The sequence below is a fragment of the Ochotona curzoniae genome, unplaced genomic scaffold (assembly GCF_017591425.1).
Source record: "Ochotona curzoniae isolate NIBS_2020 unplaced genomic scaffold, NIBS_Ocur_1.0 contig_1014, whole genome shotgun sequence".
NCBI lineage: Eukaryota > Metazoa > Chordata > Mammalia > Lagomorpha > Ochotonidae > Ochotona > Ochotona curzoniae.
The window spans coordinates 10,213,404-10,227,488 of NW_024464920.1; the positions used below are offsets into that span (position 1 = coordinate 10,213,404).

The 14,085-nt window shown below is 42.6% G+C and overlaps 1 protein-coding gene across 2 annotated transcripts in view; it reads left to right on the forward strand.

Moving 5' to 3' along the window:
* The window catches only part of NR2C1 (nuclear receptor subfamily 2 group C member 1), a 44,538-nt gene that overhangs the window by 1,721 nt on the left and 28,732 nt on the right, over positions 1-14,085 (forward strand). For both annotated transcript variants that reach the window (XM_040980738.1, XM_040980728.1), the window contains exons 2-3: positions 5,581-5,653; positions 12,914-13,144. In XM_040980738.1, the coding sequence (XP_040836672.1) occupies positions 5,600-5,653; positions 12,914-13,144 (285 nt within the window). In that variant the 5' untranslated portion in view covers positions 5,581-5,599. The remainder of the gene's footprint in view (positions 1-5,580; positions 5,654-12,913; positions 13,145-14,085) is intronic.

A 14,085-nucleotide genomic window follows, 5' to 3' on the forward strand; every position in this document is an offset into this window, starting at 1 on the left:
ACCTTTGCTAGATGATTCTGCTTGAATATACCTGTTTTGTGTACCAAGAACTAAATGAAGCCGGTCTCACTTTACAGGGTTTGTCCCTGCAGATTCACAAGGGATTTGTTCCCTGAAATCATGTTAATGGTATTATGGTGGGAACCTAACCCACCAGTGTTGCATAGAGATGGGGAGTGGAGCTGCTGGGATTAGTACCGCGCCCACGTGGGATCCTAGCGCATTCAAGGCAAGGACTTTAGCCATTAGGCCACTGTGCTGGGCCTCTTCCTCTACTGCTTTTTCAGCCACATGTAGGGAGATAGATGGGAAGTAGAATAGCTGGGATTAGAACCAGTGCCCACATGGGATCCCAACACATGCAAGGTGAGGACTTAAGCCCCTAGGCTACCACGCCGGACCCTCTCATATGCTTTGCTATCTAGTCTTTATAGTTTGAGATTTCTCCTGTTCTGCATTTTTTTTTATTACAAGATTTATAATTCAATAAAGGCTCCTTTTGAAAGATTTAGTCATTTTTACTGGAAAGGCAGATTTATAGAGAGGAGAGATAATGAAAAAGATCTTCCCTCTGTTGGTTCACTCTACTTATGATCGAAATGGCCAGAGCTAAGCCCATCTGAACCCCAACGCCAGAAGTTCCTGCCAGGTTTCCCACACAGGTGCAGGGTTGGAAGAGCAGGGAGCTAAATGGGGTGTGGAGCAACCAGGACTTGAATTTGCATGCATTTAGGATCCCAGCTCTTATAGGAGGAGGAGGATTAGCTAGCTGAGCTGTTGTGCTATACCCTAAAGGCTCTTGATATGTGCCTGCAAGTGAGTTTTCTAACAGACTTGTAGCAGTTCAGCCTTCTACCCACAATTTATGAAACATGAGGGCTTTGCCTCTTCTTTAGTTAAATTTAATGCTTGTGACTAAAAGAAGCCACTAACAAAGATGTGGAAAAATGAAGCACATCCTAAATTGAAGTAACTTCAACTAATATGTATAAGTAGAGTATAAAATTAAACATGACACCTCAAATCCTATAGATGAAGGAAAGACTGAAAAATATTAAGAGGAGATATAATATTAAGTCTACATGCTGTATCAGTGTTACCATAAACACCAAACTGGCAGCTAGGTGAATGCTACCAGACTTTGTAGTCCAGAAAAGTCGGAGCTGTTTGGACTGTCTTAAGGCACACAAGTCTCCCATGTTGGTGGCAGCAAAGGGACAAAACTCCAATCTGCATTAAATAGTGGCACTAGAACAGGAGTTACTGAATGAAGCTAAAAGTCATTAGGAACTGGAGTAACTGGCTTGCCTGAGAATCCACGAGTTTTTTGTTTGTTTTGTTTTTTGTTGTTTTTTTTTTTTTCAATATTATTTGTTCATTTGAAAAGCAGAGCCACAGAGGGAGAAGCAGAGAAATCTTCCATCTACTGGTTTTCTCCCTAGATGGCTGCAGTATCTGGGGCTGGGACAGACTGATGCCAGCAGCCAGAGCTTCTTCCAGGACTGCACTTGGGTTGCAGGAGCCCAAGCACTTGGGCCATCTTGTGCTGCTTTTCTGGGACCCTCAACAGGGCGCTGTGTCACAAGTGGAGTAACCAGGACACCATCCCCTTCCTCTGTGCGGGATGACGTCACAAGCAGTGGCTTTACTCACAGCCACAACACCAGCTCCAGGTGTAGGTAAATCTTGCAAGACTCCAACGCAAGCGAAATGATTTTTATTTAACATCCAGTTGGGCAGCTACCCTTGCCATGAATAAGGAGCACATTGAACAAAATAAGTGTAGAGTTTTTATAGCAAGTCTCTATGGGAAAATCAAAAGCTAGGTGACAGTGAGCAAACACATGAGTAGGGCCTTTTTCCTAACACAAAGCAAAAAGCAGACAATAGTGCAGAGGCTTGGGATCCTGATGCTGTCACTTCAGTGCAGACAGTAGTAAAATAGCATGCCTCGGACCGTCCTTGGAAATCTAAAACGCCACGATGCTTCCCACCTTCTGTCTGCTTCCTGGCGTTTCAGGAAGCAGGATGCAGGTGTCTCTGGAGATTCCAGACTTCCATGAGTACAGTCACCTTTACAGTTAACCTTTCATAGGGCTGTGACAGTTAGAAATATGATATTCAGAGCAGTGTAGAGGAAAATAAGTAGGTTTTTGTTTTGTTTTGATTTTTCCATTTGAAACAGATTTTACAGAGAGGGGACACAGATCTTCCATCCACTTGTTCACTCCTTAAGTGGCCTCAACTGCTGTGGTTGAGCCAGGAGCCTCTTCTGAGTCTCCCATATGAGGGAGTACAAGGGCTCAAGAATTTGAGCCATTCTCTGCTGTTTCTCAGTTTGTAAACTGGATTGGAAGTAGAACAACCAGGACTAGAACCAGCGCACATATGGGACACTAGCACAGCAGGTGGAGAATTAACCAACCCCAAAATAATAGCATTATCAGAGACTAGAACATTAGACTAGTGTCCTGTATATATTCATTTTATTATAGCCAGCACATAGTATGTGTAGGATACAGCTTTGTGTTCATTTCTATTTTTAAAATACTTTATTCATTTAGAATGATGTTTCCTTTTAAATATCATTTCCTTTCAAAAAAAGAGAGAAAGCTGTCATCTACTGGTTGACTCCCCAAGAGTATATAATAGCTAAGGCTGGCCAGAAGCTGGAAATTCACAGGTTTCCTGCGTGGGTGGTAGGAGCTCCATTGAGCCATCACCACTGCCCCCCAGAGCCTCCGTTAGCAGGAAGCTGGTTCAGAGCTGGAACTGGATATTGAACCTAGGAATTCCTGCATGAAACACTGCTTAGTAGTTTTTGTTGTTGTATAAGACATATTTATTTTTATTGGAAAGTTGGATTACAGAGAGGAGGAGAGACAGAGAGAAAGATCCTCTGTTAGGTTCCAAAATTGTCACACCGTTGGACAGCTAAGAACTAGACGTGGATGCAATCAGCAAGCAGAGTTTATTGAGCTGGCTAGCCAGGGTCATGCTCCTCACACAGACACGCAGGAATGGTGGATGAAGCAAGACCCCGAGCCAGGGACAAGTCAGATTCTTATAGGCCCATTTGGCTGTTACAGTAAAGCCCGCGCTCGTGAAAAACGCTCTAATCAATTTAAAGCAAATATGAAACACTCCAGTCAAATACAGGCATGACTAAAGGCCCACGAAATGCCTCAAGTCCTTATTCATCATGACAAGACAAAACTATTCTAAGCTAAGGGGTTACAGATGCAAAGCAATAGGTAACATATCTGTGAAATACAGGATAAGGGGCTATTTATTTTTACCCTTATCAGGGCCACTGACCCTTACATCCTGAGCCTGGGTGTATGGCCCAAGTTATTTGTAAAAACTTCTCCTTTTTACTTTAAATTCAAGTTGCTTCTGACTTACTCAAACCACTTCTAGTATGTAGACCTTTTAACATTTTGGTTGCCTCTAACATCCTCCATCCGATGAATCACTCCCTAAGTGACCACAACGGCCGGTGCTGCACCAATCTGAAGCCAGGAGTCAGGAACCTCCTCCAGGTCTCCCATGCCGGTGCAGGGTCCCAAGGCTTTGGGCTGTCTTCGACTGCTTTCCCAGGCCACAAGCAGGGAGCTGGATGGGAAGTGGAGCTGCCAGGATTAGAAACAGCGCCCATATGGGATCCCAGCGTGCATTCAAGGCAAGGAATTTAGCCACTAGGCCACAAGGACTGCCCAAGGCCTTGGGACCCTGCACCCATGTGGGATACCCGGAAGAAGTTCCTGCATCCTGGCTTCGGATCGGCATAGCATCGGCCGTTGCGTTCATTTGGGGAGTAAATCATCGGACGGAAGATCTTCCTCTCTGTCTCTCCTCCTCTCTGTATATCTGACTTTCCAATAAATAAATAAATCTTTCAAGAAAAAAAGAAAGAAATAGGATTATCTACCAAAAAAATTGTAGAGGGCTGTGTTATCTTCATGCCTTGAACCTCCATAAATTCTGTGGCTGAACAATTGTGACATCTGAAGTCTACCCATAGTGGGCTGAGTGGAGGGAGACTGTTGGGCTTCTGGGCTTTTCAGGACGGGCCGAATAGAGCTACCTGGATGTGAGCATTGTTTTCCTTTAGAAAAAAGAAAGACTGATCCCAGAAGTAGAGCTTAGGAGGCAGGTCTGTGTTTCTGTAGTTGGTTCTAGATATGTTGGGGGCTCCCCAGCGTCTAGTAAGGAGGAGGGGCTGGTGCTGCAGGTAGAGCTGTCTCTTGGTGCTCACTTCCCATGTGAGCACTTTTTTAGTTTCTGCTGCTGCACTTCTGATCCAAGACCTTGCTAATGCACCTGAGAAAGCAACAAAAGATGGCACGGGTCCTTGGGCTGCTGCATCCATGTAGAAGACCTGAAAGAAGCTCCTGCTTCCTGACTTTCGAATGGCCCAGTTCTGTCCATCTCAGTGGTGTGGGGAGTGAACCTGCAGATGGAAGACCTCTTTGTCTTGCTGTAACTCTGCCTTTCCAATTAAATAAACAAATGAAAGTTAAAAAACAAAAAATTAAAGTATGTGTATGTTTTTCAAAAGTTGAGGAGGCCAATACTTTGGCTTAACCAGCTAATCCTTTGCCCGCAGTATTGGCATTCCATGTGGGTGCCAGATTGAGTCCTGGCTGCTCCACATCTGATCCAGCTGCTTCGTATGGCATCGCAAGCCATGGCTTAATGTGTCCCTAGACTTGCCTTTTTTTTTTTTTTAATTTTAAATATAGGTTTATTTAAGCCATTGCATTTTCCACCTAAGATACAATGCATATAGAGTGCAGTATTACTTTCTTTCCATGTGCATATGTTTCATATTCAAGTATTGAGAATGCCCAGTCATTTAGTGTAGCAACCAAACTTTAAACTGCAAGAATATGCTACAAATTTGGGTCTTCCCATCTCCTATCCTGTAGAACAATGCTGCATCTACACTGTGGTTGACTTACTCGACCTCTTCAGTGGTGGGCCCTGAGGAAGTACCACCAAGTGGAAGAGCACCTCCAGGGAAGCCCCCAGGGGTTACCTTTTCCGTAAATGTTTGAAATTTCCTCATGTTTGGGAAATTGCCACTAATGAAGGTCAGAAAATTCTAGATGAATTTTTAGTGAATGTAATCCTTTGGTTGTGTTTTTTTGTTTTGTTTTATTTTTGTTGTTGTTTTGTTTTTTTATAAAACTGATCAAAGTATTTGAAGTGGCTTCAGACTTGATTTTGTTCAGTGACAGGGTTGCCTCTTATTTTAATTAGTAAATTTTACTGATTACAGTTCTGTTTAGGCTTCCATATGTTAGAGAAGTAAACTTGTTTGATTTTAAATGGTTTTGATTTTGATGGGTTTGTTTTACTTACTTGAAGGGCAGCGTTCCAGAGAGGGTAAGACAGAGATCTATCCAGTGGCTCGCTCCCTAGATGGCCACAATGGCTGGGGCAGAGCCAGGCTGAAACCAGAGGCCAGGAACAGATTTTAATATCCTATAACTGTATTTGCAAGTTATGTAGTAAGCATGTTTTTTTTAATGGATAGAATTGTCAAAAAAAAAACCATCTTTTTGTTTTTGGCAGGTGTTTTAGCAGTTGGATCATGGCAACCATAGAAGAAATTGCACATCAAATTATTGAACAACAGATGGGAGAGGTATGTCTAATTTAGAAATCTTTCATTGATTTATCATACTTCTATTATTTACTCTAAATGTGTATAGTAAATTCTGGAGGTACAAAGAGAAGATATACTCTTACTTTCAAAAATACTTTTTCTGTCTAGTAAATAATTGAGTAGTTAGTCAAAATGGAGTTTATTCTGGTGTGATGGATAGGTGATTGTATTGGGTGAAATGGGGGCAGAATAAGAGCAGGTGAGTTGTGGAGTGGGTGATGTATAGAGGAGATGTATTTTGGAGATTGCAAAATGTCCCAGCCTTGATGGAGTAGAGGAGTTAGTTGATGTCAGTGTAGACATCTTCATTTTTCGGATGATTTTATCTTTCTCCTTGTCAGACATAGCATTATCTGGAAACCAGTATCATCTGACGCTTTCAGAAAGTGTGTCAGGTCAAAACTGTTTTTGTAATACAAATACTAAAATGTTATTTGCTTTTTCATTGTTCTCCCACAAGCATACAGTGGAAATTTCCACAAGCTACATGACATGTGTTGACACTGTACTATGAACTGTACCAACTTTTAAAAGGCATACATAATTCCATAAACAAGTGCTTGATGTTACAAAATCATAAATGAGTAAGGGAGCCAAATTCTAGAATAAACCAGTTTATTTTGAAATAACTTTTTATTTCACATGGCAACTGACCTTTAAAAAGTTGCCATCAGGGGGTAGATTTTTTTGTAGTGCCATTAAGTTACCATTTGGGATGTCAAGATTCCAATCACTATGCACTTCTAGCACCTCTTCCTGCTAATGTGTTCCCTTGGAGACAGCAGGTAATAGCTTAAGTACTTGGATCCCTGTCACTCTTGTGGGAGGCCTGGATTGATGTGCTAAGCTCATAGCTTCAACCTGGCTCAGTTCTGACTAAACCATTTGAGCATTGAACTGTCAGATGGAAGATGTGTATATGTATGTATGTGTGTATTTCTCTGTTGCTCTGCCTTTCAAATTAATAGAAATAAATGGAACTCTTTTTCAAAAACTACCACTTGTTGAATGAAGTTTGGTTTAGTATTGAAGGCCAATATACAAAATGTAAAAAGACTGCTAAAAATATCTCTTACCCTTTAAAACAGTAAATATAGGCTGTGTTTTTTTTTTATTTGAACAAAAATAGTATATTTCAGCAGATTGAATAACAAGTCTTAGAGAAGATTATACTTTTTTTAAATCATAGATCAAAGTGATTTGCAAAAATAATTCTGTTCTCTCTGTTGACATTTACTTGGATAATAAAACTTGATTTTTATTTTATAATGCTGCTTAAATTTTAATGGATTAGTTAAATGGATTAAATATTCTTTAATTTTTTTAAGATTTATTCATTTTTATTTGAAAGGCAGATACACAGAAGGAGACAGAGATATCTTCCATCCACTGGTTCACTCCCCAAATGGCTACAATGGCCAGAGCTGATCTGAACCCAGGATCCAGGAGCTTCTTCTGATTCTCCCACATGGGTGCAGAGTCCCAAGGCATTGGGCTATCCTCTATTGCTTTCCAAGGCCACAAGCAGAGAGTTGGATGGAGCACCCAGGACATGAACTGGTGTCCATGTGGAATCCCAGCAGTTGCAAGGCAAGGACTTTAGCCCACTAGGCTACCACGCCGGGCCTGTGCCTCACCTGGCCCCATTTTAAGGATATTTTTTTAAGATGTATTTATTTATGTGAAATCCAAATTACAGAGAGATTGGAGAGAGAAATATCTTCCATGCACAGGTTTATTCCATATATTGCTGCAACAGCCGGCAGTGTGCAGGTCTGAAGCAAGGGACCTGGAAGTCCATGTTGCGTTCTGGAGTCCAGGCCTTGGGCTGACCTCCAGTGCCTTTCCAGGCACGTTAGCAGAGACCTGGAACTGAACCCAGTGTACAAGAGCACCTGCTCCTCTGCTGTTCCCTGTTTGGTTCTGGAGTCCAAGCACTTGAACCCGTGCATACACCTAAAGTAGTTCTGTAAGAAATAAGTGTGAGTCACTCGTCAGTTCACAATGGGTACGCTGATAGAAATAATTAAAATACTGGCAAAATAAAAGTAACAAAAGGTGAAAACTTTGACTTCGCAAAATTTGTTATAGATGAGCTGATTTTTTAAAAGTCTCATAGGTACTGTTGAAAGTTGTAAAATTATTGATACCAAATAGAGAATGGATTTGGTATAAATAACCTATATTTTAAAAATGGACAACAGTTTAAAAACCATACTTAGAGGGCCCAGCATGATGGCTCAAAGGCTAAATCCTCCCCTTACAAGTACCAGCATCACCCAAGGGTGCTGGTTTGTGTTCTGGCTACTCCACTTCCCATCGAGATCCCTGCTTGTGACCTGGGAAAGCAGTAGAGGATGGCTCTTCCCCTACCAAGAAAGAAAAGCTGGGCCCACACTGTTTCTGCAAGGACAGGAGGTAGACTGAGTAGGGCTGGCTCATGAACCCACCAATATTTGCGAAATCTGGCATTGGGAGAGGTTCTGGCGGAAGAGCCTGGGCAACTCCTCTGGCAGGACACAGTCCCTGGAGGTAAGCACAAGAAGCACGATAGGGAATGCTTAGAGCAGGCCATGGGAAGGTACCCACTGGCATACGTTTGGCATGGGTCCGGGGCCAGACCAGGCTGAACTAATTCACATCACCAGCTGGCTAATCCGAGCACCAGAACAGAGTGTGGGTCGGGCCAGGTTCGGTCACGACAAAAATCAGTGCACACTGGGAAATGCCAAGGTGAGGTGACCTACACTAGATGTGGCTGCAGCCGCAGAGGAATATGGAAGGCTCCCCTGCGGGACAGCCGCTCCCACTGGAGAGCATGGATTGGGATGGGGCCAGACCAGGCCAGGTAGGGTTAAAACACCTGTGGGCCTCTTGTGAGCTAGATCAGGGAAAAGCCAGGCTGGGTTCACTGTTCCTACTGGTGCAAGCTAAAATTAGAGTGGGTGAGGGCTAGTTGGGCTTTGCTGCAACATCAGCTGGCAGAGGCTGGCACTGGAAGCTAAATCTTTCAAGTGAAATTCCAGAACCACCTGGAGAGTGCATAATCTGGGAGTGGGAGTGGCCTAGTAGGGAAACAGTGGACTCCTCCCTCTTGGGTTACCACTCCCACTGGAGAGCACAAAAACCAGGACAGGGACAGGGGTAGCTAGACAGAAAGGCACCCAACAGCATGTGTATGGGTTGGATAGCGGAGCTGGTTAGGTTGAATGCCCATTGACATGTATGAGAGCTGAATGGGATGTGGGAAAGACTGGATTAGTCTGCTGTACATACAGACAAGTATGGGAACCAGAGTAGTGGACAGGTCTGCTGGGGGTTATTGTGGGTCACTCCAACTAGACTGCACTGGTTTATGTGAGGGCTGAATGTGTGCTGGGCAGAATCAAACTGGACTGCAACACCCATTGGTTCTAGTGGAAGACAGGGCTGGAAATAGATCTGACCCAGCAATTGCAACCACCAGCTGATTGGGGCAGTGGTCTGTATTGGGCCCTGTACTTGCGAGTACACATAAGAATCTGGTCTGGGATCATCTCAAAGTTTCTTTGGGGATCGCCCCAATTGAACTGCCAGACACAGAACTCTAACCATGAAAAGAAGTGGAGGTTCCATGGTCTGCCATGGAGTGCAAGTGTTAGAGCCGAGCCTCCTCAGAGGCTCACATGGAGCAGTGGACAGCATAACCAGGTACACATAGAGGATATGGCAGTCCATCAGAACCTGCAGAGGACACCCAGTACACCAACAGAGGACGGAGGACAGAACAAATCAATCAACTACCCCAGCCACATATTTTGGCAGTGAAAAACTGGGCAAACAAAGACTCTCAGGTAAACTATGTCAAACAGTGGATTCTGCAGCATCCTCATGGTGCCTAGAATGGCAAGATTGGTAGCAATTCATAACTGTTGAACTATCAAAACCACTTAAGCAAGACCCTCGGAGCTTGCCCCACATCAGGGACCTGGGATGCATGGGACCTGGGTGGGGCTTCTCCCTTTATTTCCCCCTTTACCTCAGATACATGACAAAAACAATGTGGAAATAATAGTCTTACCCACTTTCCTGTAGCCCTTGAACTTTTGTGCCTTAATTAACTATGTAACAATTGTCAAAAAAAAAAAAAAAAGAAAAGCAAAAGATAATATATACATACATATATAATATTTATATATTATCTTTTGCTTTTCTTTTTTTATCTGTATATATATAATCTAAAAAAAAAAGCATGAGAGAATTCCTTCTGAAACAGAAAACACAAACCACAAAGAAATCGATTGATAGCCTCAAACACATTAATATATTTGCAACTCAGTAAGAGAAAACCCTAAAGTGAAATGGGCAAAAGCTACAGATAGTCTACAGAAGAGGAAACTAGTGAATATGTTAAACTATGTTTCAAACACACTGGTAATTAGGGAATCACAAGTGAAAATCAATATAGGATAATATTTCATACCTGCCACACTTCCAAAAAAAAATCAAAGGGGTCTGGCACGGTAGCCTGGTGGCTTAAGTCCTCATCTTGAACGTGCCGAGATCCCATATGAGCACAGGTTCTAATCCTGGCAGCCCCACTTCCCATCCATCTCCGTGCTTGTGGCCTAGGAAAGTAGTGGAGGACGGCCCAAAGCCTGGGGACCCTGCACCCACATGGGAGACCTAGAAGAAGCTCCTGGCTTCAGATTGGCTCAGCGCTGGCCATTGCGATCACTTGGAGAGTGAATCATCAGACAAAAGATCTTCCTTTCTGTCTCTTCTCTCTGTATATCTGACTTTCCAATAAATAAATCTTTAAAAATAAAAGAAATAGGGGCCCGGCGGTGTGGCCTAACAGCTAAAGTCCTCGCCTTGAACACCCCAGGATCCCATATGGGCGCCGGTTCTAATCCCGGCAGCTCCACTTCCCATCCAGCTCCCTGCTTGCAGCCTGGGAAAGCAGTAGACAATGGCCCAAGGCCTTGGAACCCTGCACCCACATGGGAGACCTGGAGGAAGTTCCTGACTCCTGGCTTCAGATTGGCTCAGCACTGGCTGTTGCGCTCACTTGGGGAGTGAATCATCAGACTGAGAAGCTTCCTCTCTGTATATCTGCATTTCCGATAAAAATAAAATAAATCTTTAAAAAAAATAAAGAAAAGAAATAATAATAATAGAAGCCTTGGGACCCTGTACCTTGGTGAAAGATCTGGAAGGAGCTCCTGGCATCTGTGTTTGCATTTGTTCAGCTCCAGCAGTTGAGGGAATGGGCAAACAGATGGAAGGTCTTTCTCCTTCCCTCTGTAAATCTTATCTGTTTTTCCAATAAAAATAACTCTTAAAAACAAATACCTTGAAAGATAAAACTTGATAGAAATACTAGTCAACAAAAAAAATCTCACCTTGACAACAGCTCTTACTAGCATAATTTAGAAACTGGTGCATAAGAACTTTGCTTTAATTTTTATGAAGAGTCTTGAAAATAAAAATGGAAAATTCTGAAGCACAGTTTATTAAGGTGGATGAGCACTTCTTGAGAGTCACATCTTGTCCCAGAACCTGGGTTTGCGTCCCAGCTGCTCCCCTGTTTCCGATTTCCTGCTGTTGCTCACCTTGGGAGATAACAGGTATTGGCTCCAGTTCTGGGTCTCCTGCCCCGTCTGTGGGAGACTGGGTAGGTTTCAGGCTCCCTGATTTGTCCTGCATATGATAAGCTCTGGAGAGTGAGTCAGCAGATGAGAGATCTTCCTTCTCCCTTTCAAATACATTTTTGGGAAAAGAAAAAAAAAGAATCCTTCCTATTCCAAGGCAATAAAGATACTTTCCTTTAAAAATTAAAATGAATAAATAATTAAATTTGTTTAATGAAGTTTTCCTCCAGAAAACATGTGCTCAGTAACAAAGCCTCTCAGTGTCAGAGGCCTTTTCTTTATGAATTTGCCTTTTATCTGGAGTAGCTCTGCTCAGCAGGTGATTCTTTTCCTCCCAGCTGCTCATAATAAGTCTTTGTGAACCCATATTTTCTACGTTTGCTTACTTATTTACTTGAATGACAGATCATTTATACTCTCCAAATGATGGCAGTTTTAGGGCTGGTGCAGGCCGAGGCCAGGTTCCCGAGTCTCCATTATCTCAGCTACCCTACTGTTTTTATTTAGGATTGACTGACTGATTTGAAAGTTAAAGTGACAGAATGGAGCCAGGAGGATGGGGATCTGCACTGGTTGCCTTCAGCCAGTGGCTGCAGCAACCAGAGCTGAGCCAGGCCAAAGCCACAAGCTAGGAGCTTCACCCGGATTTCCCACATGACAGGGGCTCATATACTTGATGATTTTCCATGCCAGTGTTAGGGAGCTAGATCAAAGTGCAACAGCCTCGGGGCTGGCATTGTGGCTTGGTACGGTTAAGCCACTGTCTACAACACCAGCATCTGTATGCACACGCGGTTCATGTCCTGGCTGCTTCTGGATAAAGCCCCTGACTTCTGGATTCCGCCTGGTCCATCCCAGACCATTGCGGTTATCCTGAGAGTGAGCCAACAAAGGGAAGATTTCTCTTTTATAATAAAACTGGAGTGTTTCAAAAGAAAAATGAATCTTTAAAAAAAAATCTGGCTCAGGTATTGTTATTTAGATCTCATCTCCTATCGTAATCCCCATCATTCATATATGCCCTTGCTGGACCTTCCTTCCTGTCCAGGGCCACCTTACACATTCTGCTTCCTCTACATGGAATATTCTTCCTCTAGGTGTTCCTAAGCCTTGGGCTATCTTATTCATCCAAGTTTGTGTGAAAGTGTCACCGCCTGAGTGTTTGCCCCCACCCTCATCCCATCAGGGTCCTTCACCTTACCCTAGCTTTGTGATACTTATTAATCCCTGGCAGTGTCGTTTGCCTAGCTATCTCATCCCTACAGGATGAGAACTTCTTGAGAGCAACTATTTTGCTTTGTTCACTAAAATTCCAGGACCCAGAACAGTAAGTAAAATGCATCTGGCGTGTGTTTGGATAGATGGTATGCAATAGAGAAAGGAAGGAATTGAGATAGTGAGAACAGATGTCCTATTGTACTTTTGTTTACACATTTGTTTATTTCTGTAATTTGTAAAAGGAAAATAGCTAATTTAAAAGGTCTGTGAGTTACATTGAATACATACCTAATGATAGGCTGTTTTAATTTTGAAAACAAAATATTAGAGGAAGAAATGTCACTGAATCAATTTTTAATTGATTATTAACCTGACATAATTGTATTAGATTGTTACAGAGCAGCAAAGTGGGCAAAAAATCCAGATTGTGACAGCCCTTGATCATAATGCACATGGCAAGCAGTTCATTCTGGCAAATCACGATGGCTCCGCCGCGAGCAAGGTCATCCTGGCCAGGCAAGAGTCTACTCCAGGGAAAGTTTTTCTCTCATCTCCCGATGCAGCAGGTGTCAACCAGTTGTTTTTTACAGCTCCTGATCTGTCTACACCACACCTCCAGGTAAGCAACATGGAAGCATCTTCTCATCTTAAGCCTGAGAGATATTTGAAAAGATGTCATACTAGGTCCTGACTTTAAGACATTTTTTTAGTAGGAAAACAAAATCTTTTATAAAAGTTAATGCAGTGTGGAGCATCCATGTTGACCCCCCTGGACGAACCACTGTTTTTCTTGATAGTTTTCATACTGATCAGTTTTGGGCAGGTCCTTAGTTGCATACACTGAGAGCCTCTCTGACTGGCATGGGCTGGCAGAGTATGGAAGACTCAGGATGATTGTGAAGGCTGGAGGAACAGCTCTGGGCCAGGTTTCCAAGAATAAGCATTGGAGTAAAGTGCAGAACTGGTCTCTGAGAGGCCTGCCGCTTAGGGAGCAGGTCAGAGCAGCAGATGCTGAACCAAGCTGCTCAGTTACCAAGCAGGTACCGCAGTTGCTAGGTTTAGCTTTGTACCTTCTCAGATCCACCAACAGTCTGCTTTACCTAGATTAGTACTATATCATTTTAATATTTGGTAGAATATTAAACTTTAAATATCTGCTGGAATATAGGGTTGTACTTTATTCTTTAAAGAAACAGTTATAATTTCTGCATGCTGTGTGCTTGTGGATATTTGGACTGCAGTTTGCTGTGATTTGGAGCAGGTGAAATACACCCATCTACTTAAAATTGAATTCCAGGTTTGTAGTTTTAAAAAAAAATCAATGCAAAAATTTCTTCTAGGATTGAAAAAACAAATTAACAAAAGGTAAAATTTTGCCTGCAAGTACATTCTGATCGAGTCGGTTCCTCTGATGACATTATTCATGTTTTTAGTGATTAAAGTAGAGATGGATAGGTCCATGTTAAGGATTTGTAAGTTGTTTCATCACTCAGACAAAAGTCAACAAAAATTTATAATACACACACCTTAGCCCTTATTTTATAATGACTAAACTTGGTT